The 22601-nt window shown below is 36.8% G+C and overlaps 1 protein-coding gene across 1 annotated transcript in view; it reads left to right on the top strand.

Moving 5' to 3' along the window:
- POU6F2 (POU class 6 homeobox 2) overlaps positions 1–22601 on the top strand; it is a gene marked incomplete at its 5' end in the record, with an annotated part of 309184 nt that overhangs the window by 55715 nt on the left and 230868 nt on the right. The window contains one exon of the mRNA XM_084212470.1: positions 5545–5716. Within this exon, the coding sequence (XP_084068596.1) occupies positions 5545–5716 (172 nt within the window). The remainder of the gene's footprint in view (positions 1–5544; positions 5717–22601) is intronic.

The raw sequence follows: 22601 nt of genomic DNA, 5'->3' as shown, positions 1-22601 counted from the left end.
CTGTGAAGAAAATGAGTTTTTTCCCTGTAACTTTTCCAGGGAAATAAGAGCCAGCAGGTAGAAATGGTCAGAGGCTAGCAGGGGACAAAAGGTTGATTCAAAGTAGTTTGCATAAACCAGTCTGTGGATAGATTGGAATGGAAATATCAGCACATTAGTGACAGCAGATAAAACAATGTTAAAAGAAGAAGGAATCAAAGAAGGCTGTCTGTAAGAGATCTTCATTTATGGAAAAAAAAATTAATACCTCTAGAAGCAATAAGATGAAGGAAGAAAAGTTTTTCATAAGAAGACCAAGGAAGAAGGTAATCCTAAATTTCACTGACATTTACCAAAAAAAGAAATCCAGTCCTTTTCCAGTAGAGTCTTGTTAATGTATTCCTCGCACAAAAAGCTAAGGTACATCTTAGAACACCTTTCTAAATTTGTAATTGTGCTCTATCTTGATTAAAAAAATTTAAAAGCTACAATTTGAATTAATTTTTAGAGCAGTCATTGGAGTTACAAGTAATTACAAAGTGTAAATTTTATGTTTATTTGCAGAATTTTTGTGTTTGCTCTCAAACAAATTCCCAAACTGAAGTCTGTGCAATATCATGATTGGGGGTGGGGGTTTGGGCAGGATTTATTTCATGTTTTGAAGAAAAGCAGAAAATTGATTTCTAATAATTCTACGGTAGGGGGAAAAAAAGTCTGTGCAAATTAACTTCAAACTAAGGGCAAAATAAAAAGCAAAATAGAGGATCTTACTTTTTCTCTGAACTAGAATTTAGAAAGTAATTACATTCAGAGCAACAATGTTTATGGCGCAGTAAGTACAAAATTTAGACCAGTGGCTAAATCAGTACATGAAGCCTTTATGAAGCTCTATTATCACCCAAGTCCTACATTAAGGAAGAAAGTAATTCATTTTTAGACTTCTGCCTAGGGCATGTTTGACACAAACCCTATACAGTTTCTTTTAAAAGCTGTCTTTGATTATTAAATAGTTTTGCTAAGAAACTGCACCTTTACCCTTTAAGTGCAAAAGCAAAGCTTTTAACACAGTGATAAATGTTGTCCTGTACTTCATACAGTCCTTTAGATAAGAAAAAAGTAAAGGTTTTTAGCTTGTAGAGAAGAGAGTGTGTTACCAGAACTGTAATTTGCATTTGCAAATTCACAGGAATTTTACTATTAAATTAAGCCCAACAGCCAGTTTAAACCATCAGGGAGTGGTAGAGCTGAAAGTGGTGTAGCAGATACTGTAAGTGAATTACAGGAGGTATAAGCCACCCCTTAAGGGAGACACACAGCAGGGAGGACCACTTGCAGCACAAAGCTGTCAGGGAGATCTCATAGGAAACAGGCAAGTCTGGAAGTGCTAGTGCTAGTTGGACAAGAAATAGATGACAAGTTATATGAGTATCTGCAAGAGAAGTGTGTATAATTTGTCACTACATGTGTGGTATATACGGTTGTCTTTTGAATAAGAGGATTGTGATTCCTTAGTTCTCTCAAAACTTGAACCCTGAAATTCTGAAGCATCATGTGCCTTTGCCTCTTACTTAAAGCATATAAACCCTTTCGACAAAGTTCATCTTGCTGCTTTTAAGCATTCTTAGACTTTTCAGTTTTGCATATGAAAAGCTGAAACTTTTGTGTGGCTGTCAGTGAACAGAAGAGCCTGTGTTACAGTGCAAAGTGTAATCTGACCTATGGCACCTTCCAAAAAGCAAATGCTCTGTCGAGCCCACAGACATCCAGTGCAGAACAGGTCCTGACAGTATTAGCTACTAAAGATGCATACACAATCCTTGCCTCAGTGCATCCTCTCCAGTGCTCTGAGTCCTCTCTGGGATGGACTTGCAGGTGAGCAAAAGAAGAGGAGAGGGCTGCTGGGCCTGCAGCTGTCATAGCAACTACTCCAGTTTTTTTTTTAGGGAGGCCATTAGGAAATACAGGAAAAACCCCTTTGATACTGAGGGATTTTGCAGACTAGGCCACTTGCTGTGCTCTAGAATTACAATTTATTATGTGTTTTGCAAAAACAATAGTCTTTAATCATGCATAATTCACTGCAGAACAGAATGTTTTTAAGCACAGAAAGCAATTGAAGGCCTGGAGATAACCTGAAGTTTAAAAATGCCCAATTTTTAATATGTTTTTCAAGGAAACATACCTTTCCTTAAGTCATTGTTTAAGTGATTTATTTAGTCTTCTTGTAGACTAAAGAAATTTGGAGAGTGTCTAATCCATCTGCTTATAGAGAAAGTTGTCGTTCATTTACCCCTGACAGAGAGAGCTACCCCGGGGGCTAACTACAGGTTCTTGTGCTGCCAGAGGGAGGGGGCAGCAGTTTATGTTAATTCAGTTTTATAGTCCTTGCCTATGTGTTTGCAAAGCTGTTTTAAATTCCCTGCTAAGAGTATGCCCAGCCATATGAGTGGCTATGTTGATGTTTACTGCAGTGCAGGTCTCAGGGATACCTTGCAGCAATGAGTTCAACAGATTTTCCACCGCCCACTGTTTGGGAAAATACAATTTATTATTATTAGATTTATGACTTTTTCCCATTTCAGCGGAGACACCTTTTGTCCTCAGATGAGTTAGGGTGAATAGTTTCTGATCTACATTTTCTCTCTGCTGTTTATTTTCTTGTATCCTTTGATCATGCTCATTCTTAGTCACACTTTTCTGTAAGCACTTCCAGTCCTTTCAATCAGTTTATCATTCCTACTGCACCTTTTTCTGATGTATCTTTCTTAGATGGGCTAACCAGAAATGAACAAAGTACTCCAGATGAGGCCGAATTATTGATAAACATAACAAATAAAATCCTGGCTCTGTGGAAGTTGCTGTGAATTCACTGTCATCGAAGGGCTGAGGTTTCTTCCAGTGCTGTCACACTTCCCACATTATTCTTCCTCCCATTTTTCATACATTCAATTTCAGAATCTGGCAACTTAGACTTAATTTAGAATCCTACAGATTCCGTTAAATCCATTAAATTGTTGTTAGTCCTCAGATCAGGAGTTTTTCTCTGTGGACATGATTAGTTCCCTCCCCAAACTTTGATGAAAAAGGTCAAATCTTGTCCTGATTCACATTTGTTATGGATGTTAGTAACTAATCTTGATGTTAGTTTTGAGTAGCTGAAACGGAGAGAAGCAGCACAGACTGAAACAATGCTGTTTGTGTTCACAATGACCTTTAGCTGCAAAACCCGCTAAAATACATTATTTAGTATATGAAAGCAAACAAATTTTTTGCCTCAGTAAATGACTGTCCGTAGTGCACTATGAGTATGAGGCAAAACAACTCAGAGTTTTTTACAGTGTCTGCAATAGAAATCTGTTGGTTTTTGTTTCCTCTCCAGAAACATCTAAGAAATGTTCAAGTTGTTGCTGCCTAATAAATACAGTAAATGAAATGTTAATAAATTGCCAGCAATTTAGCCTGACAATAACATGGATTGACCAAATTGATTAAATTGATTATGTTTCATGTATTTACAATATGTAGACACAAGCCTAATTTATTTTCTGAAGAGTTCAAGGTAGGTATCACTGGTATAAAAAAAGGCAAAAACAAAACAATGGAGTAATGTTTGTGGTTGCTATCTGCAATAATCTAATGCTGACAGAGAGCAGTATTTTATTTAGTAATTAACAGTGTAAAGGGAAGAGAAGCTGTCATGTTGGTTCTTAAGCTGGGGAATGTGATGAAAGATGATATCTGCGATCTCATCCTTTCCACTTGTTTAGGATTGTCAGAATGAGAAATGTCAGCATTATGAAAGCTCAGCTCTGCTCTTGATATGATAAAACCCTTCAAAAGCCAGTCTTTCTTTCCCTCTCCCCCTCCTTTCTCCCTCTCCTGCTTGCACTTGCTTTTTTTATTTATCCTGTTTTGTTAGATGGCAGAAATATAATTCTTTTCTTTCTTCCTATTATAAGCCTCCATTTTTGTTTTATTATATGTTTCACAACCCCTAATGCCCCACTGAAAATTACCTTGTTAAATGACAGTGTTTCAAAGCCATGAATCCTTTCCACCATTCCCTCAGAGGTTTGAAACAGTCAACAGACTGTAAAGAATAAATAATAAAAAAGTATTGATTATTTTGATGACTGTGAGATTCAATTAAGTATTAATTTTGCCCTCCAGTGGACCTATCAAGGTATTCAAAAGGGAGGATTCGGCTCAACTAAATGCGTGCTGAGTGCTTCAGCCTTAAATAGGGAGAAAATGTGTTTACCTACAGTATTTGAAGAGGAGTGCATTGATGCACAGAGTCCAATATTTAAGTGCTGTGCAAATTGAGCCCTGGTGACAGTGACATTGTTTTCGGCAGTATGAGTATTGACTAAAGAAGAGCATTTGATGACAGCTTAAACTATTTGTATTGATTAACATTTTCATAGATTATCATGTGTCATATCAAATTCACTTTTCAGACATGAATACATTAAAAACCCACAGGCGAACATCGACCAATGTGAGGACGGGACAGAGGGAACATGCTAGCCAACCTACTTGCTCGCTGGTCACCTGTTCTCTGCATAAGAACCATTTAGGCATGAACTTTGCAATAAATAGCTGCTAGAGAGATCAACAAGGTCACTTGCTCTTTTTCTTAGTTTTTTTTTACTCTGCTTTCTGTGCTGTCGTGATATTATGCTTGTTATTTTGCAAACGGAATAACTGAGTGTGCTTGGAAATAATGCCTGACCCCCAAACATCCTCAATGAGCAGAAGATAAAACAGATTCTGATCATCAAGAAAAAATTTAGATGTGTACATATGTGTAATGTTTTATGGGGGCATATAATGGTGCAAACACAAGAATAATTGCAAACTGTATGTGTAAGTATCTTCCCTAATTTTATCTTCTAGAAAATGTTTTCTGTGGTTTTTATTTTCAAAAGAAACATCCGTGTTTGTGTCTTTATGGACTTTTGGAGCATAGTATCCCAACGACAGGAAGAGTTAGAAAGAAAATTGTATCTCTTTTAAAAGTATGCAATGAAATGGCTATTTGATGCTGTGTATTTTCATAGAAATGCTGTAATGCTAGAAACTGTGCATTTGGTTTTGTTAATGTTATACAGCTGAGGATGCCTCTTTAAATCACTATGAAGCACTCGCAGGGGGCTCCTCTTCTGTGGTATCGGAGCATATAGGAATTTCTCCTCTTACTATGCTAAGGACAGGGTGAGGTGTAAAAACATACACACAAAAAAAAGCACATCCCACAATTAAAGCTGTGTTGGTTATGTTGCTTTCATAGAAGTTTTTCTCCAAAGCATCCTGAATCTCTCACATGCTAGTTGAGCTTTAATAGGGTGGGGAGTAATGGAAAACTCATTGGATCTGTAATAGCTCTTCACTTGACTGCAGCCAGCAATAACAGCAGGAGCAGCCAGAGATAAGAGAGAGAGAGAGAGAGAGAGTGTGTGTGTATGTGTGTGTGTGAGAGAGAGAGGGAGTGGAAGAGAGAGTATACGCACACCAAAGCTGCCACTTTTTTTCCCCCTCACTCTTTTTTTCCCCCCATCCTAGGATCCAATGATAGCTGGACAAGTCAGTAAGCCCTTGCTGTCACTGCGGAGTGAAATGAATGCAGAGTTGAGAGGTGAGGACAAGGCAGCTACTTCAGACAACGAGCTGAATGAGCCCTTGCTTGCGCCTGTGGAATCAAATGACAGCGAGGACACTCCCAGCAAGCTCTTCGGTAAGTCTGTCTAGGTATTTCATTTCACTGCTACCATGTTGTCCGGAAGAGCAATCTTCCCCCGTTCCTTTTTTTTTTTTTTTTTTTTTCTCTCAATTTTCTTGTAAGTAGGAAAGAGTAGCTTGGAGCATGCAGGCACAGAGTCCTCTGCTCCTATTGCAACTGGTTACCAGGATGACAGCATCAGTCCTGAAAACTTTTGTTAACAATGGACGTATTTAGTGCAAGTTGCAGGTGTTTTATGAATTTTTTTGAGCCATGGACTCGAACGTAAAATTGTGTGTGCGTGTGTGTGCGTGTGTGGGATTTTCTTGGAGTACTTTAACAACTATTGTGGTGTGTTGCACATGCTACCAGCTTTTTCCGAGGTTTGATTAAACTGAAAAGTTAAAATTTTTTTATGGTAAAAATAAATCTGGCCGAAGAGAACAGAAAGATTCTTGTAGAAAACACTTCATACTGAGTAAACAAAGCCTAGCAAGGGTATTGCACATGGAGCTAATGTTTTTGGAATTTACATTAGAAATTAAATATTCCTCCTCAAGCCTGTGGAAAGAGAGATTACCTTTGACTTTTTATTCATTTTGGAATAGTCTAAATTGTGCCAGATAAGTGTAACATTTCACAATCAAAACAAAAGCAGTGAGAGTGGCACTCCAACACAGACATCTGTCATTCAAACGGATGACACCCTGTAAGCCAACTCAAGCAACTCTGATCTCTAATCAGAAAAGGGAGCAGAGCTGTTGAGGCGCGTGCTTGAGTGATAGATGTTGATAGGTGTCTGAGCTGTGGCAGCACTGTATGGTACCTTGTGACATTTGGGGTTTAGAAGGACTACACTCCTGAAGTCCCTTTTAATTATTTCTGTTTGTGACCTGAGACAAACCTTAATAAAAATGGAGCACTTACTTATTTTTTATTATTCTATCAGTGGAAGTCAAAGGGAAAAAGGTCTTGTTTAAAGGGAATGCAGCTCTGAGGGAGAGGGGGCAAGAGCCCATTTTCTAAGATTCAACTTTTGATTTCATAATCTGTAAAGAAATCTGTAGCAGTGTTCAGATTTCAGTATTCTACCTATGATAAGAGATGCAAGATTTTTTAAAAACAAAAGAACATGTGCAACTGTGTATTGTAATATTCTTTACACATTACTGAAACATACAGGACAGAATGTTTCAATAAATAACTTCACTACAGATGCAGGAAAAATAATAGTTAAACACCCCTAAAATTTAATTTCTGGATTGCAGTAATGACTGTTACTGAATATCACATCCATTTTTAAGCACCCTCTTAGTAATCTTTGTTTCCATGGAAAACATAATTTCCATTAGCAGTTTGAATGTTCAAAAACCATATAATAATTATTTTAGCCCATTTTATCCAGCAAAGAATTATAATGTCTAGAATTCAAAAGGCTACCAGTTATCTAGAATAATATAAATATCTTCAGCTGTGTTTATATGTTTTATTTGCTCAAATGTTTAGGCTCCCTCTGTTAAATACAGCCAAGCATATAGAAAGCAAAAAATGAGCTTTTAATTTCAGGCTAGTGAAATGTCTGTTTGTTTTTCGATCAGGCAAGTATTCTAATAAAAGGCAGGATATTTTTTGAGCCCTTGTCATTTGGATGTTCTACAGTGGTAGTGAAATATACACAGACACTTTCATTAGAGTTGTCGTGTCTGATATAGAAATGACGTGTAACCATATCTGCTCCTTTCTGGGCTGAAAATATAATTTATCTCACTAAAAGTGCAAGTGAAAAAGCTAAAAATTCATATATTGTGCTTTTTCTATTGGTGAGTGTAAGATATTTGCTAGTCTGATTCCTACACTGCTAAAAAGATGTTCCCAAGAAAACAAAAGTAGGTGAAATAGTCCAGCTGTCTCGGTATGAACTTATGTACCATTTAGTGAGGTTTTGTTAGAATTATGACAGATGCTACAGATCTATTAGCAACAGCCCTTGTCAATTAATTTTAGTAACTTTTATAACAAAATAAAAAAGGATAGTGGGGCAATTTTGATACATTTGAGGATCAAATTGAGACAATGTAAAATAAAGATGGTTAGTTGTTATATCACAGTGTATCCCTTAAGATAGATTTGCAGTAAACACTAAAAATTATCAAGTGCAGTTGTGTTTAAAGCTCTGATACATAAATATGGAATATCACCACCCTATAGTTTTATTTTTGTTTTTATTTAATGTTATGAATAGCATGTTAGGAATGCATACTTTGTACTTTTCTTTGCAGTGTCTGAAGTTAAATTATTGTAAACATATTGACAGGTGTTGGCATAGAGAATGACAACTTTCTCCTTCAACCTTCTTTCATATAATCAGAGATAATAAATATCTTTTTAAAATATAACAATTGATACATGCTGTGTGAAAATTTTCCCCAAATTTCTTAAGCAGGTGAGGGAGGAGCATTTTAGAAAGTCAAGAGGAGACAGGTCCCTAGAGAACAAAGTTTTTCTACACTGCTGCTTTTCATATTTTTTAAGGATTTGGGAAAATCATATACTGATTTAGTTGGAATGAATGACCAGCATTTGTGTGTCTTGTTGATGTTAGCAATATTTCATGAGTCTTATTTTCATATAGATGAACAGAACTGAACGATGAGATGTGAAGAGCTTTCTTTTCTTTTACCAGACACATTCTGCTTAGCTTCTTTTGATGGATGAGTGTATTTCTGCAAAGGCCTGCCTTCCTCACCTTTACTTTTTTCCTAAAATTTACCTGCTTATTCTCAAATTTCCTTGTTCTGGTATTTCACTGCATGGCATAGAAACAGTGGGTATTTGTTACCAGTCAAAATGGTACCTTTTCAGGAACAGTCCCTGCGGCCAGTGAGGAGAGGGCAGGAGCACAACTAATTATATTTATTTTTTAAGGAAGGCACTAAGCATTTGTTTCTCTTATGGGTGCTTTGCTATCAGTAACAAAGTGGATGAATGCTGCAGCATTTTAAGTCTCAGAAATACCAGCATTAAGTTCCTGACGATTTAAAATAGCTTCCACCTGGAACTGGTGTACAGGTGTCTGGGAAGATGCACTTTGTCACTGTGTTGCAGCTGTTCCCTGTGGGTGAGGACAGGAGAAGCTGTGATTAGAGGGGTTGTTGTTGTTTGCTGGCTTGTTTTCTCCTGGTGGTGGTGGTGGTTTTTTTTTTTGTCTTTAAAATTTGTTTCTCTTTGAAAGAAAATGCTGTCCCATAGTCCAGGAGTCTGTAATCCTCTACTTGTGCTTTTATACCAGTGGAATCTTTTGAATTTGCATACTTCATGCTAAAGACTTTTGATACTGAAACCAGAAAAAACATAGAGAAAGTCATCAAAAATTAGGTGCAAAATGTTGGTAAAGGAATCTGTCCTGAAACTCATGGCCTCAAAAATACAGTTTTGAAACGTGGGTTAGCACAGTTACACTGTTTTGGTTACAGAAATCCCAGTATGGGGTTTGTAAGAGATATTGTGGTGAGTTATTTATTTAAAAAAATATTTGTGAGTATCTCCTATTTTAACCATAGAATCTAATTAAGTAACATAGAAACTGAGTATGGCTCTTGACTTTTCTGGCAGTGGCATTTTCAAATCAACTTGTCTTACTCTGCAATATCCTTCAAAATACTAGCCCAGGCCAAACGCCACCGGTCTTACTAGAGAAAGCTTTTGTTCATGTTAAGTAGCAGTTTCACTGGAATAAACATATTGGTATCTGATCCTAACTTAACTAATCCTACTTGTCATTTTTCACTGTATTTTCAAACAATTCTAGTATAAATTATGAAGACTGCCCTGAAAAAAAATTCTTAGAAGTAAAAAAGCACCCATCATGTTTAGCTGTGTGATAAATTGTTGAGATTCAGAAGTTGGTATAGACACCAAGGGTATGTTGCATATAAAATTCTCAGTAGGGTAAAAAAATCCCAAGAATGAAGTGGCTGATCCAAGCATCAAAACCCCCTGTGGACTGAGGCTGACTTTGCTGGAGTTAGATCTAGTCCTTAATTAATGCTTAATTGAAGGCAATTTGTGACATAATTATATGACTGGGGGGAGGCGGGGGAGGAGCTGGGAGTGCATGCACTTGCATATTAAGGTAATTTTATTGTATGATAAAAGGTTATTCTTTGAGATTCAGTCTATAGTTCTATGAATCAAAAAATAAATAAAGCTGTAAGTATATAGTGAGGGCAATACTAAGCCTCTAATTTTGGAGCAGAAGTGTTTCCTATTTAATTATTGCAGAACAGAAAAAAAAAATTGACTGCTAACCTTTTTTTTTTTTTCCCTTTGCTGGCAAGGTTTTGTTCCAGTGAAATTAAATCTTAAGTTTCTTGTGCTGGATCTGATGACTGTGGCTTTCTTTGGTTCATTAGTGGGCTTTTGATCTTTTCATAATGCTGTGTATGCTTGAATATGGAGTGGGGATATGGGAGTTAAATGAATCTGCACGCATTTAAATAAACAAGTTTTTATTTTCAAACCTCTGCATTGGCTTTGGGATTTTATTTTCCCTTCCCACATTGTTACCCATGTTTCAGAACTGTGTAGCATCCTGCTATATAACCATACATGTATGTGCTGCATGAAACAAAGTAGAAGTTGTTTCTGGCTGATTATGTTTTGCAAGTAGATCTCTTGTACTAGTCTTTAAAGAAACATATGTTATATATATATATATGTTTTTTTAATTGCAGTTGCCTTGATTAGAATTTATGGGACTGGAATAATTTCAGTTACAAAGAATAAAGGACTAAATTGTCTTTTACCTCTTGAGACAGTGGTCTCTGCAGGTCAGAGCAGAGGTCATTGCCAGGTTGCTGTGAGGAAGCTGACATTATCATCCTTAACAGCATATCTAGCCTGTGGGGGCCTTCAGACTATGAGCTTTCCTTTCATCAGTGTATTTAAGGATGATTCTCAGTGGTTTGGTTATATCCTCAAATTTTAAAGGCCTATAAGATCTCTGCCCATCAGGAACGCTTTGCTAAGGTTTGGTAATTTCAATGGAAGAAGGCAATGTGTATTTGTTGCTCTTGATGCATTTTAAAGTGCCAGTGAATATTTCTGTTCGGATGGGAAGGTTTATGGCCCAAATGGTCTCTATATTGAAATCAAAGCCTTCTTTTAGAGGCCACAGACATAACATCTGAAATATGCTTGATCTGCATATAAAGATTTTTGTCTCTTCACATAATTTTATTCCTTAATTTCCACATTGTGGATGTGTTGTTCTAAGACACTATCAGTTATCCATGCCATAGAACTGATCCTGTTAGTGCTTGAATGTGTGATACTTTCCTTAAAGCAAATAATCTGTGGATTAGGAGCCCTATTTAATTACAAAGACTGTGTCAATGAGAAACATTAATGGGTGGAATGTTTACAGGACTGAGTCATCATACAGTCTTGTAAATTCATTTTCTAAAATGTATTGATGTCTTGCTTAAATAACGAGTAAGTTCTTAAAGAACCCTGAGATCTGACTCTGTGATCGATTGTTATTTCTGAAGGATATATTTTACATGAGCATTTTTAAATAGGTATTTGCAAACAGGGGCTTGAATTACTCTGAGTAGTGCTGTTGTCCGATTTCTTGGCAGAATTCTTACTCTGTCAGTGGGACATGTACTTGTGAATGGGGAGTAAATGCCCATTAAAACCAAAACAGATGTTACAACTATTTAAATACAAAGCATGATGGAATGGTAAGATAGAAAATCCATCCTCAGCTTAGCTTTCCTGCTGTGCTTAGGTATTGCAGGTAGCTCAGGCTGTGGTGGTAGTGGCGCTAGCACATATGTTCCAGCTCTGAGGAGACCAGAGTTTTAGTCACTTAGCCTTTGATGAAAGCAATATTGGGCTGATGAAGGACAGGTATTGCAGCCCCACTAATAAATTGTCCTGCTTGTATGGAAATAAAGAGGAGTCTTGTAGCCATCCCTGAATTGTGACAAAGACAGACCATTTAAAAAAAACAAAGAAAAAACGAAAGTTGGTTTGAGTATAAGTTAATAGTGTTTTTCTTAAAAGCGTATGCTATGTGTTTTTTAAATGAGTCTTGAAGTCTCATTTTCTGTATTTATACATAGAACAACTAACATTAGAGAGAGAAGGAAAAACCAATTACATCCTAGTATGTAATTGGTATGACTGAATGACAAAAGGTTCATTTTTAATTAATCTTTCTTCTCTCTGAAGTTATAAAAATAGCAACAAACTTGTTTAAAAGCGACATAAATGTCTGGCTGTTTCAAAGGGGACGTGCTGGCTACTAGACAGTAAACAGGTAATTTGTGAAAGAGCTGTTCGATTCTTTGATTGAGATCCTTGCCAGTTTGTGTTTTGAGATTAATAATAGATCAGACACTTGCACATTTAAAAAGAAGCAAATGTAAAAAGGAAGGATGATGGTATGTTTCGATTGGACTTCACATGATTAATCAAGTTCTCCATAGGAATGTGCAGGTGAGGCAGATGGCAGCAAAGTTAGATTTGCCCAAATGTACACATGGCACCACTTAACACCTCTCTGGATTTCCTTATGCTAAACAAAGAGGCGGCAAGTGCTTATACCAAGCTGGCACCCTGTCAGGGCAATCTGTATAAAGTTTCCTGCTGTCAGGTTAATAAATTTTTTAAAAATATCTAAAGGCAGAGGTAGCTGTAGGAAGCTCATAGTAACAGTTGCCATTCTCCTGTGGATCATTTTTCTCTTTAATATCCTGTGTAGCACTTGGTTTTCCTTGTGTTGTCTTCCTAGGTTTTTTTTTTTCCTTGTCATTTGTAGGTTCTTCTTTGTTTTAATTCTTTTTCCTTGTGAAACTGTTTCTTCTGTTGCATCCGTCGTCTACGGTCCCTTTTTGGGGGGAGAGATAGTCAAAGGATGGGAACATCAGCTTTATGGATTTTTCTGCTTTGATTTGATCGCATATTAATTATATTAAGGTTTCTTCCACAAATGGTTTATTTTCTCACTTTTTACATGACTATCACTAGTAGTACCATTAGTAGTTGCAAAATAACATTATTTTGTGAGTTACAAAAATATTTCTGACAAACTTAGAGGTAGCAGCTACATTCAAATGTTGAAATGAGAAAATTAATGCTAAACAGGGACAAAACCAGTATAACATTAAATATGTCATAATTTGCAGGTTTCAACAGGAATATTGTTTTTCCGTGTAAATAGCTTGATATTTTTAAACCATAAAGTCTTGCTTTTCTCTTTTTCCACCGTCTAAAAATCAAAATCAATATCAGTATGAAACAAAGAAAGATTTGTATTGTGACATGTCCTGCTTTATGTTGTGATACTGCTTTGATGCTCTCAGAAGCCCTTTTACTTTGAAAGCAGATGTATTCTAAAGAAGAATAGTACCTCATCCTGTCTGGCTAGGTAGAATCTGCTGTTTTCAGAGAGATTAAAATTGGGTTTGTTCTCTAGATTTCAGGGATATCTATATCTACCAAATCAATGAACAATGCACACCCCTGCGCTCTAAAGCAAGTTTTTTAAACACTAAGCTACTGCTTGTCTATGCCTAAAAGAAATTTGGATTTCTGGTTTTATTTTGGAATATACAAGAAAGAAGAATATACAATATTAGGAAATAAATATATAAATATACAGGAAAGAATATACAATATTAGGAAAGTAGGAGTTTAAATTTTTTTTCTCAGATGTCCTTTTTTTCAGAAAGGTAAACCATCATTTTAATTTCTGGACAGTTTGACGTTTTCTTACAGAAATGTTACCTTTCACAAAACGGAGTAATCACCCTACTTGAAATGGATTACAAAAGTTAAATATATATATTTGTTTTATATATATATATATATATATATATATATATATATAAAACAAATGTTATATATATAAATTAACAACTAGTGTGACTGAAATGTGACATTCATTATTTTAATGCAATAAAAAAACTCAGAGTCCTAAAACAATTTCATGTTACACTGAAGATTTGAATGTTACATAAATAAGCAATAAAGAATTTTTTGCATTGGGAACAGCATTTTCTACAGCTGTCTATCATTAGATTCCTTCTTTCAAAACTAGCATGGAGTTTACGGATGACAGTAACACTAACTTTTAAAATATTGGCTTTTAGGAACATTTTTGTGCTTTTCAGTTCAGATGGTGGCAGTATGGTTTGGTGACCATTAGAGATTCTATTAAATCATTTTCATTTTCTAGTTCAGTCTCCTACCTGACATAGTCCTACATTTTAAAATCTTGGTTTTAAGTTGTTGAATATAGAATTACTAGCAGTCTGTTGCTTTCCAGAAGGCTTTAGAGAAGTCCTCTCCCAGAGCACATTGAACACACAGCCCAGCCTGTTATTCTCACCACAAGCACCAAGGCTTGTAAGTAGAACATTGGTAAAAACAAAAGTGCCATCCTTCCTGTCTTCCCTTCTTCCTTACAGCTAGGCTTGGAGCTGTTCTCCTCTCTTCTGCTCCTTGGTGTGTGTGCACAGCTGGAAACACATCCAGCTGTGTCATGGGCAGTTGCAAAACGCGTTTTGCTTAATTCTGTCATGATCTTTAGGCTTCTGTGATTTGTTTGAAGCTTACTGTTTGGGGGAGTTTGTTCTTTGAAGAGGATGATAGAAAACCTCTGTTTAATCAAGGAGCCAGAATTGCTTTTCAGTTAACATACCTTAAGGCATACTTTAATATATTGTACTATTAAGCATGTGTAATTATTTCTCGAGATAGAACAATGTTCACTGGAGAGGAAGAAAAATCATTTGAATTGGGTCTAATCTCTTGAGCAAATACTATATGGAGTAGTTTTTGTATTTTCTTTTGCATACAGTTAGGATTTATTCACATGATGTAGAGGTGTTATGTTTCCTCAGTGATTTGAATAAACATGAGGCCAGATGCTGACAGGTCTTGGGTGACTGTCCAACACAGAAGACCATAGATTTCAACAGGATATTCATCCTATCAATACCTGCAAGCCAGTTTGGGGCCTCCACTTGTTTCAATCACTCCTCTACAGCGGTTTCTTATGCTGTGGAGTTAAATCAGCCAAGGAAACGTACTGACAGGAAGGAGCAACCACTCTATAATCATGCTGCATTCATATTTAACAAATGATGAATTATGGAACCAGTCCTGGGGTTACTTTAGGTTTCTGCTTTGCTGTGCAGGTGTATTCCATGAGTATGGAGTATGAGCCAGTATAAGGCTCTGCAACTCCACCTCTGCTGTCATGGGGAGGTCAGTGGTGGAATGTATGTTAATCTTCCATCAAAGTGGGAAAGGTCTTAAGTAGAGTGGATTATCATAATTAAAAAAAAAAAAGGAACATAAATGGTAATTATTGCTAAAAGAAAAACAACTAGAGAAATCAGCAGAGATTAAAGGTAGGGGAAGGAAATTAGGTAGATATATTTGGGCTCAACTGTGATTTATATTTCTCCTCCTTTCTTGTACTTCCTTGCCTGAAGTCATAAATATTTGGACTGCGAGTCACAAATATTGATGAAGGAAAAATGGAATTTGTAGCTAAAAGAAAAAAGGAAATGAAAACATATAAAAAATTTTTTGCTACTAATTGAATATACTTTAATGTCATAAGCACAATAAATAGTGATAATATCCAGAAGAAAAGCATCTGCATAAGTTGTTTGAGTTGATGTGTTTTTTTCTTCCTGGTATGAAGACTGTGAGGTGAAACTCTCGCGTGGCTGGCTTGCTGGGATTTGATGCATTGTTTGCAGAGTCTTCTCATTTTAACTGTGTGGATATAGCACAGTGAACCTTCTCATAACAGTTGCTGACAAGAAAAAAAAAATCTTTCAATCAGCTGGTCCAGCTTGCTCCCACTCTCCCCAGCCCCCACACCGCTTTGCTTTTATGAAGCAATGAATAAAAGAGGGACCAGATGATGCAAAGGTTTGCTCAGATGAGATGTGCTAGTCACTGAGCAACTTTGGATTTGCAGGACTCTGGCTTTTGACCGTGGACTTCAAAGGGATTGAGTTTGGGGGTCAAGCCTTTCTCACATTGCCATTGTCTCATTTGTGTAAAATGATGCTGGTGTATTTTGAATAGCACTTAAAAAATTTCAGGCTTGCTCGTGTCAGCAGACCCTGACGGGTGTAAAGGCTGATGTGCTAGAGTACAGGGTGCATTCTCCCAGCTATGGTAGTTGGGCTGTCTGGGGCTCTATTGGAAGGGAGATGAAGGAGGGTTTTACTTTATGCTCTATCTGAAAACTCAGGCGTGAAACATTCATCATAAGGAGAAAAATCAGGTCCGTTCTAGCAAAAGGAAAAAGTATCTCTAGGGTCTGGCCAGGTTTTTGGTTATTTATTTTTAATAAAACATTCTTCTGGTTTTGTATTCTTTTCTGGGTTCATATAACTGTGGTATTTCAAACCAGCTTAAAACAGTAAAAAAAAAAAAAAAGCATTCCCTAAAAGACAGTGTACTGCTGACTGTTTTATTTTGTTTATATCTGATATTTCTTATGGTATTCAGATGGTTGTAATAGACTAGCACAAGAGCTGCATGTCTTGTCATCTGTACTATATCAATACATTTTTATAATGATACAATAACCTGAACCCTGTAACAGTTTATGATCCATTTGAGAATTCTTATGGATTCTCAGAGTGACGGAGGCCTGAAAAAAGAACTTGACTGCTTTCACAAAACTGGTGCTGTGACAGGAAAAACTAGTGTGCCTGTGATTTAGTTGCTAAGGAATCATATTGATCTGATTCGTCATTAAACTTTTAAGTTGGAAAAAAAAAAGAAAAAAGTCAAGCTGCTTGAAGGTGGAAAAACAGTGATGTGATTGTGAGGATCTGCAATACAGGTGAACTGTGCCATACTGCTACTAATATTGATTTGTTATGATTAATAAATATGGTTTTATGCATTACCCATGTACTTTATCTATAATACTTCTTTTTTTAGAGCAGAAGAAAATTGCCTCTTGCTCTTTATTTTTCATTGACTATTTTTAGTCAATGATAAATAAAGAAAGAACTTTAACAGCAGTCTGATTACAGGAAAGACAGGACTTTAAAACAGAAACGTAGAATTAATGAATAACCATGCAGCACGCTACACACATGCAGCCATTTTAATATTTGTAATAGTGCTAATTTCCTGGCTTTTTAAAATATGCTTCCACATGAGCTCTCAAAAGGCATAAAAGCTTGGCATGTAAAGTAAATTGTTTGTCACTTGCTGACGACCTGCCATATTTATTGTCAGGAGAAATGGACATTAGTTGGAAAAGCAGTTGTTAAAGGCCAAACAATTTTTAAAGATGGCAAAGATGTGCAAGGGCTTTCCTTTTTCTAACAATGAGCCACCCCTTCAGACATCAAAAGACAAGATAATAAGACACTTCAAGCACAATTCAAGATTATATTCAACATCTAAAGGCTCATCTCCTGTCAGTTTGCATTTACTCTCCCAGGGATGTGATGCTTCTATCATCATTCTGTCAAGAGGAGTCTGGCAGAAACGATGAGGGCCCCTCATTTCACACACTTAGTGTTTTTTATCAAATAGCCCATGCTCATTCTCATTCAGCCAAAATGGAGGGATAATTTGAAGAAGGTCATGCACAAGTACAAAAATCTTGTGCTGATTTGTGTGATTAGAAGGCATTAAAATTGCACGTTTATGTTAGGTTCTGAGATGTTTTGTCAGTTTATTTAGTAATACACTGTTGAAGTATTAAAAATATTTTTTAAAGCAAAAAAGGAGGTTTGCTTAAAACAACACACACTCTATTATTTAGCAAATATTTTCAAGAGGGATCTGTTCTAAATGGCATTATTTTAATATACCTTCAAATCCATCCACCTCCCCTTTCCTCTTCGAGAGTGGAATATTCAGGAGCTCTAGGGGTAAAACATTGGCCCACTCATACTCATTAGGATTTCACTCACTGTCACTTAATTCTTGGAATTTTTATTTGCATAAAGATTTAGGATGCTGAATTCAGCATATCAATATAAAGAGAATAATTTTAACACCTCTATCTAAGCCCCTCTCATCTTGGCATTACACACTTCTTTTTGTTAACAAGTAATGGAAGGACCTGACCAGTTACAGGAATGGAGGATGGCGTAAAACAGTTTTCCTCATTTCTGAATTCTTTGATTTAAGCACTGAAAATAAAAAGACCGGACAGTGCTGTCAGTGGACCTTGTACATGAAACTGGCTCCAATACACAATCCATAGATGGGCCATGTAACACAGAGGAGCCAGGCCTCTCTGTCTCCCATTGAAACCAGTGGGATATGAGGCAGTTTAACCCCTCTTAGAGTGGAGCCGCAGCTGAGGGACTTGGCTGGAACTGCTCTCAGTCTTGAATCAGGAATTTATCAGCTCTGATAGGAAGGAACTGTGAAGGAATGTGCATTTGGCCTTGTGGAAAAAAAACCCTCTGCTCTGTAGCTTGCCTTTGCACAACACAGGAAAAAAAAGGAAACTTGCACTCACGGTGCATTCTAAGGGGTTTTCACCGGACAAGAAACCGCAAGGGAATTAGGAAGCTGTGAACAAATTGTCAAAAAGACAGATGGAACTGCTGACTGACCTACTGGTAAGAAACACTAACAACTTCCACCTCAGTGGTATGGTATTTATGCTGCAATGGAGAGTGACTTCTCAAAGGAATTTGCTCTTCTACACATGTAAATGCCTTCATGTATATATCAATGTAGTGTGCAGTATTTCTAGGGAAATTATAAGGTGCATTTAAACAGCTGTGGATGTTTAAACTGTTATGCCCAGAATAAAAAGCATTTTTTACTCTCACTGAAATACTTTCCTGCTTTATTCATATGGCACATCTATATTCAGAAGTTTGTATTCTTTCTGCTGAATTAATCTGGAGGAGAAGTTCTGGCTGTTTCCACATCAGTGTGATCCTCTGTGCATCCAAGTTTTGGTCTGTTCCACACTGTCCAGTGGAAAACCAGCATCCTCTGAAACTGTGCGAGCAGACAAGGAGATTCATTCTCAAAATATTAAAGAGTGACTAAGATTGAAGGACAAATAAGACCAAAAGCCAGCATGAATGCAGTTGTGCAAGACCCATAGTACCACCAGAGAGAGCAAGTGGTCACTCTAAAGGACTTGTATTCTGAATAGAATTTGGTTTCTAATAGGACAGGATTTATTTGATAAGTTTTTATCATGTCTGTGGACCAGCTCAGAGCTGTTTCATTATCATCTTTTTCCACAGAAGCAAATGGGCTTGTATCAGCTGTGGTTGCTGGGTGTGTATCACTACCTTAGTGAAGTTGTTCTCCAGTATTTATATTCACTGAAGGTCAAATCCTGAAATACTGTAGTATGTGAGGAGGAGAGAAGACAGCGGCTGCAAATAGAAATTCAGCTATGCTTGAATCTCTCCTGGCTTGCTTGTCTATCTTTCTTACTCAGTCCCTTCCTAGCTGCTCTAGGAGGCTTTCTTCCCTGTGCCTGGAGATGTTCTCCTGGCAGTCCACTTCTCAAGCAGGAGTGTGCAGAAGAGAGACACTAATAACAAGTGCTGTTAAAGGTCTGTAAATTGTTTTCCATCTGCTCTTAGATCCAAAACTGTGGAAGGGATACATTCAGGGAAGCTAATGCAGGTGCTCAGTGCCAGGGAATAAGCCAAGTATCCCCACACTGAGCAAAAACTCTGTTTAAGAAATATTTAAACTGAAGCTATTGTGCAGTCCAGTGGAAGCATTCCAAGTAGGATCCAGGAAATGAAAATTAATACCCATAAATGAAGATAGAAGAGCCACTATATTTAAGGCATTATGGATCTGTTTTGTCTTTTTACTTATCCTTCTGTAAGTTACTGGGATAGGTAGCAGCTTCTGCTAAAGTTAATGTATTGATTTGCTCTGTGCTGTGCACCTGACTGCTTTCTGTACCACTATCTAAGCTGTTCTGGCAAGAATTGCCTGGTGCTTTAGAGAAAGCATCATTGTGATAAAAAGTTCTCATGTAAAGTTGTGACAAGCAGGACTGCAGTTGCTGAGCATGAGTATTGCTGTTTCTGAAGCACAAGTATTACAAACAGAAGGTTTGTTAATTTCAAAGACAAACTGAAAAAGCTGGTGTGGCAATTTTGACATCATTTGTACATTGAAAATGTGCATGAAAGGTGTTCCCCATAGCTTGCACTAACATGCAGAGAGGCTGGGAGGAGCATGCATTTATGTAAAGCATAACTTATGTAAAGCATAAGTGTCTATTTAGGCTCTTGCACAATGTCACTGAGCAATTCTGTATGCTTTGGGGTTAACTCTCACATGAATTAGCTGTGCATTGTTTCGTGGGTAAGTGGAAGTGAACAAGCATGTATAAATGTGTTTTTGAAGATACTATTCAACCTTTTTGTGTTACCATTCAACAGTTTTGCTTTTAAACTGTGTCTTTGACTGTGGCATTTTCTCTTAGAAAATCCCTACTTAACAAACAGCTCATTAAATCATTGATAAGATTCTGTTAAACAAACACTGGATAACACAAGGTATCAGTCCCTGACAAGCACATGCACAAAACGTTGCACTTACTGGTTTTCGGAATGCTTTTGTGGGTTTTCTTTTGAAGTGGAGCTGTTGTTCGGGGCTAGAAGAATTATTGGATGAGCTACTAAATAAATAATGAAACCTATAGCTATGAAAGAATTTTTTTTCATTTTTAAAAATCATTACCATATGTAAGTGTATCTCACTCTCCCCCAAAAAGATTTTCACCAGCTCTTCTCTTAGAGGCAGTAACACACAGCTAAAAAAGAAACAGAGTTATTTTTGCAAATCCTTGTGCCATTGCATCGTTTGCTTGCTGAAAGCCAGGCTCTGACACCACAATTTAAGCCCTAAAATCCTGAAAAATACAGGCCCTGAACTGGTCCATTTTCCTGAGGAAGCTTAACAGCTCTGAATGCAGAAAAAGTGCTGATATTAGTCAGGCAAATGCAAATAGTGAATAATTTCAGTGAATACTGGAATTAATAATATTGCATTTACTTAATAATATTGCATTTCTCCTGCACTCTTGAAGGAAGTAATATCACAATTTCTAGAAGATGGGAAAGATGCTTTTTTGGTGGTGTTCAATATGATAGAGCCTACAGATTTGAAGTGTGTAATCTAATACAGAAGTGACTTCAGAGAGCATCCTACCCCCTTAAATGTTTCAGAATATGCTAAAATAAAGTCAATTAAAATTCAATAAAAACAAGGGACACCAGGTAGAGCTTAAAAAAAAGTCAGTCTATAGGAAGTAAAGGATTATGAGGCTGGAATTGGTGAGACAAAATAAAGTTATTTAACATGGTTGCAACTGTTACTCCAACTGTTTTTGAATAGTCTTTTTTGTTCCAACATGAATTAGAGGGAAACACGATAGCCTAGAGACTTGCTGTCTCTCACCTGCAGTGAAGCTCAGGTCCTGGTATAAAATAATGGGATAATGAAATTTGTAGATCTTTGAATGCAGGTATTTCTCAAGTCAGGTGTAGGGAGGAGGAGGTTTTAGTATTGGTCTGTTTTAGTCCTTTAATTGCAAAGCAAATTGTGTATAAAGGCAGAAACAGCAAACCCTGGCTATTTGTCAATTGCCCAGAAAGACAAATTGGTTGAACTACTTGGTATGTTATAAAATACACAGAATATATGGGGAAATCTGTTGCAACACCTGGAAACGTGCAGTAGCCTGTCTTATTCATTTGCTGTGGATTGGATCTCTAATCACTTTCCAATCTTTTCAGTCAAACCTGCCTTTTCTTAGAGACAAATGTCATGTAATTCAGGTAAGAGCCAAGTTTGCTTGTTTAATGAGAAGTGACAAATGACAGTGCATTCTGATAGAACATATCTAACTTATAAATGTAATACTCTGAAACAATTAATGGTCATTTATTAATAATTTTTGCAATTTTTTTACTGGAATGCTGTTGTTCAAAGAGGAGACTTCTGAGATGCATCTTAGCTGCTGCCAATGTGCCGTGTTTTGACCACAAGAAGCATGCTGGTTTGCATGAACCATGCTTGCTTACTGTGCTTTATTTTTCTATAATGTAATTTTAATTGAAGTAATGTTCATTCATTTTAGACAAAGCAAAGAGAAAAATACATCAACTTAATCATCATACCAATGCCATGCTTCATTACATAAAAATCTTAAACAGAATCTTAAGCAATAAAATCAAACCTAAGTAACATGAAATGCTAGAACACTTGCATTTCAACCGTGGAAACTTCTAGTCCAAGCTGTATGATGAGGAGTACAAAAAGCCTGCAAGTTGATAGAGAGGAATTTTGCTGTCAGGACATGATGAACTGTCAAGGGAAATTAAGGGAGGCTTGCCTAGGACTGTGGCAATATGTAATGTCTCCAGGAGAAGTGTTGTGATAATCCTTTCAGGCCTTTTTCTGGATACCAAGCAGCCCCTTCAGATATGCTGGGATGACAGAGCTGAATGAAACCCACATAAGGGTTTGCATATCTGGAGACTGTGTGTCTAGTAAAGCACAGTGACTGTACAGCAGAAGTATTTACAACTTTTAAAGACATTAATTTCTTTGGGATGTGATCCTTCCCTTCTTGGGGAAGACTGGGATAGAGAGGATTCCAAAGTAAACATGGGGGGCGATTCCTCTCTGCTGTTAAATCACTTTCTCATGATTGATAGAATTAGCTCCTATTTACATAAGAAATATTTATTTTATTAATTTAATAAAGACCATGTATGTACGACCTGTATTCCTATGGCACAAGACCTGATTACTACCTAACCTAATTAAGGTCATTTACACCCAAACTCAGTACATGTAAAATGCTGTGTTGGCAGAATGGGAATGT

This window comes from Fringilla coelebs, assembly GCF_963513975.1.
Source record: "Fringilla coelebs genome assembly, chromosome: 1".
NCBI lineage: Eukaryota > Metazoa > Chordata > Aves > Passeriformes > Fringillidae > Fringilla > Fringilla coelebs.
This window is presented reverse-complemented; position numbering and strand designations above follow the sequence as displayed.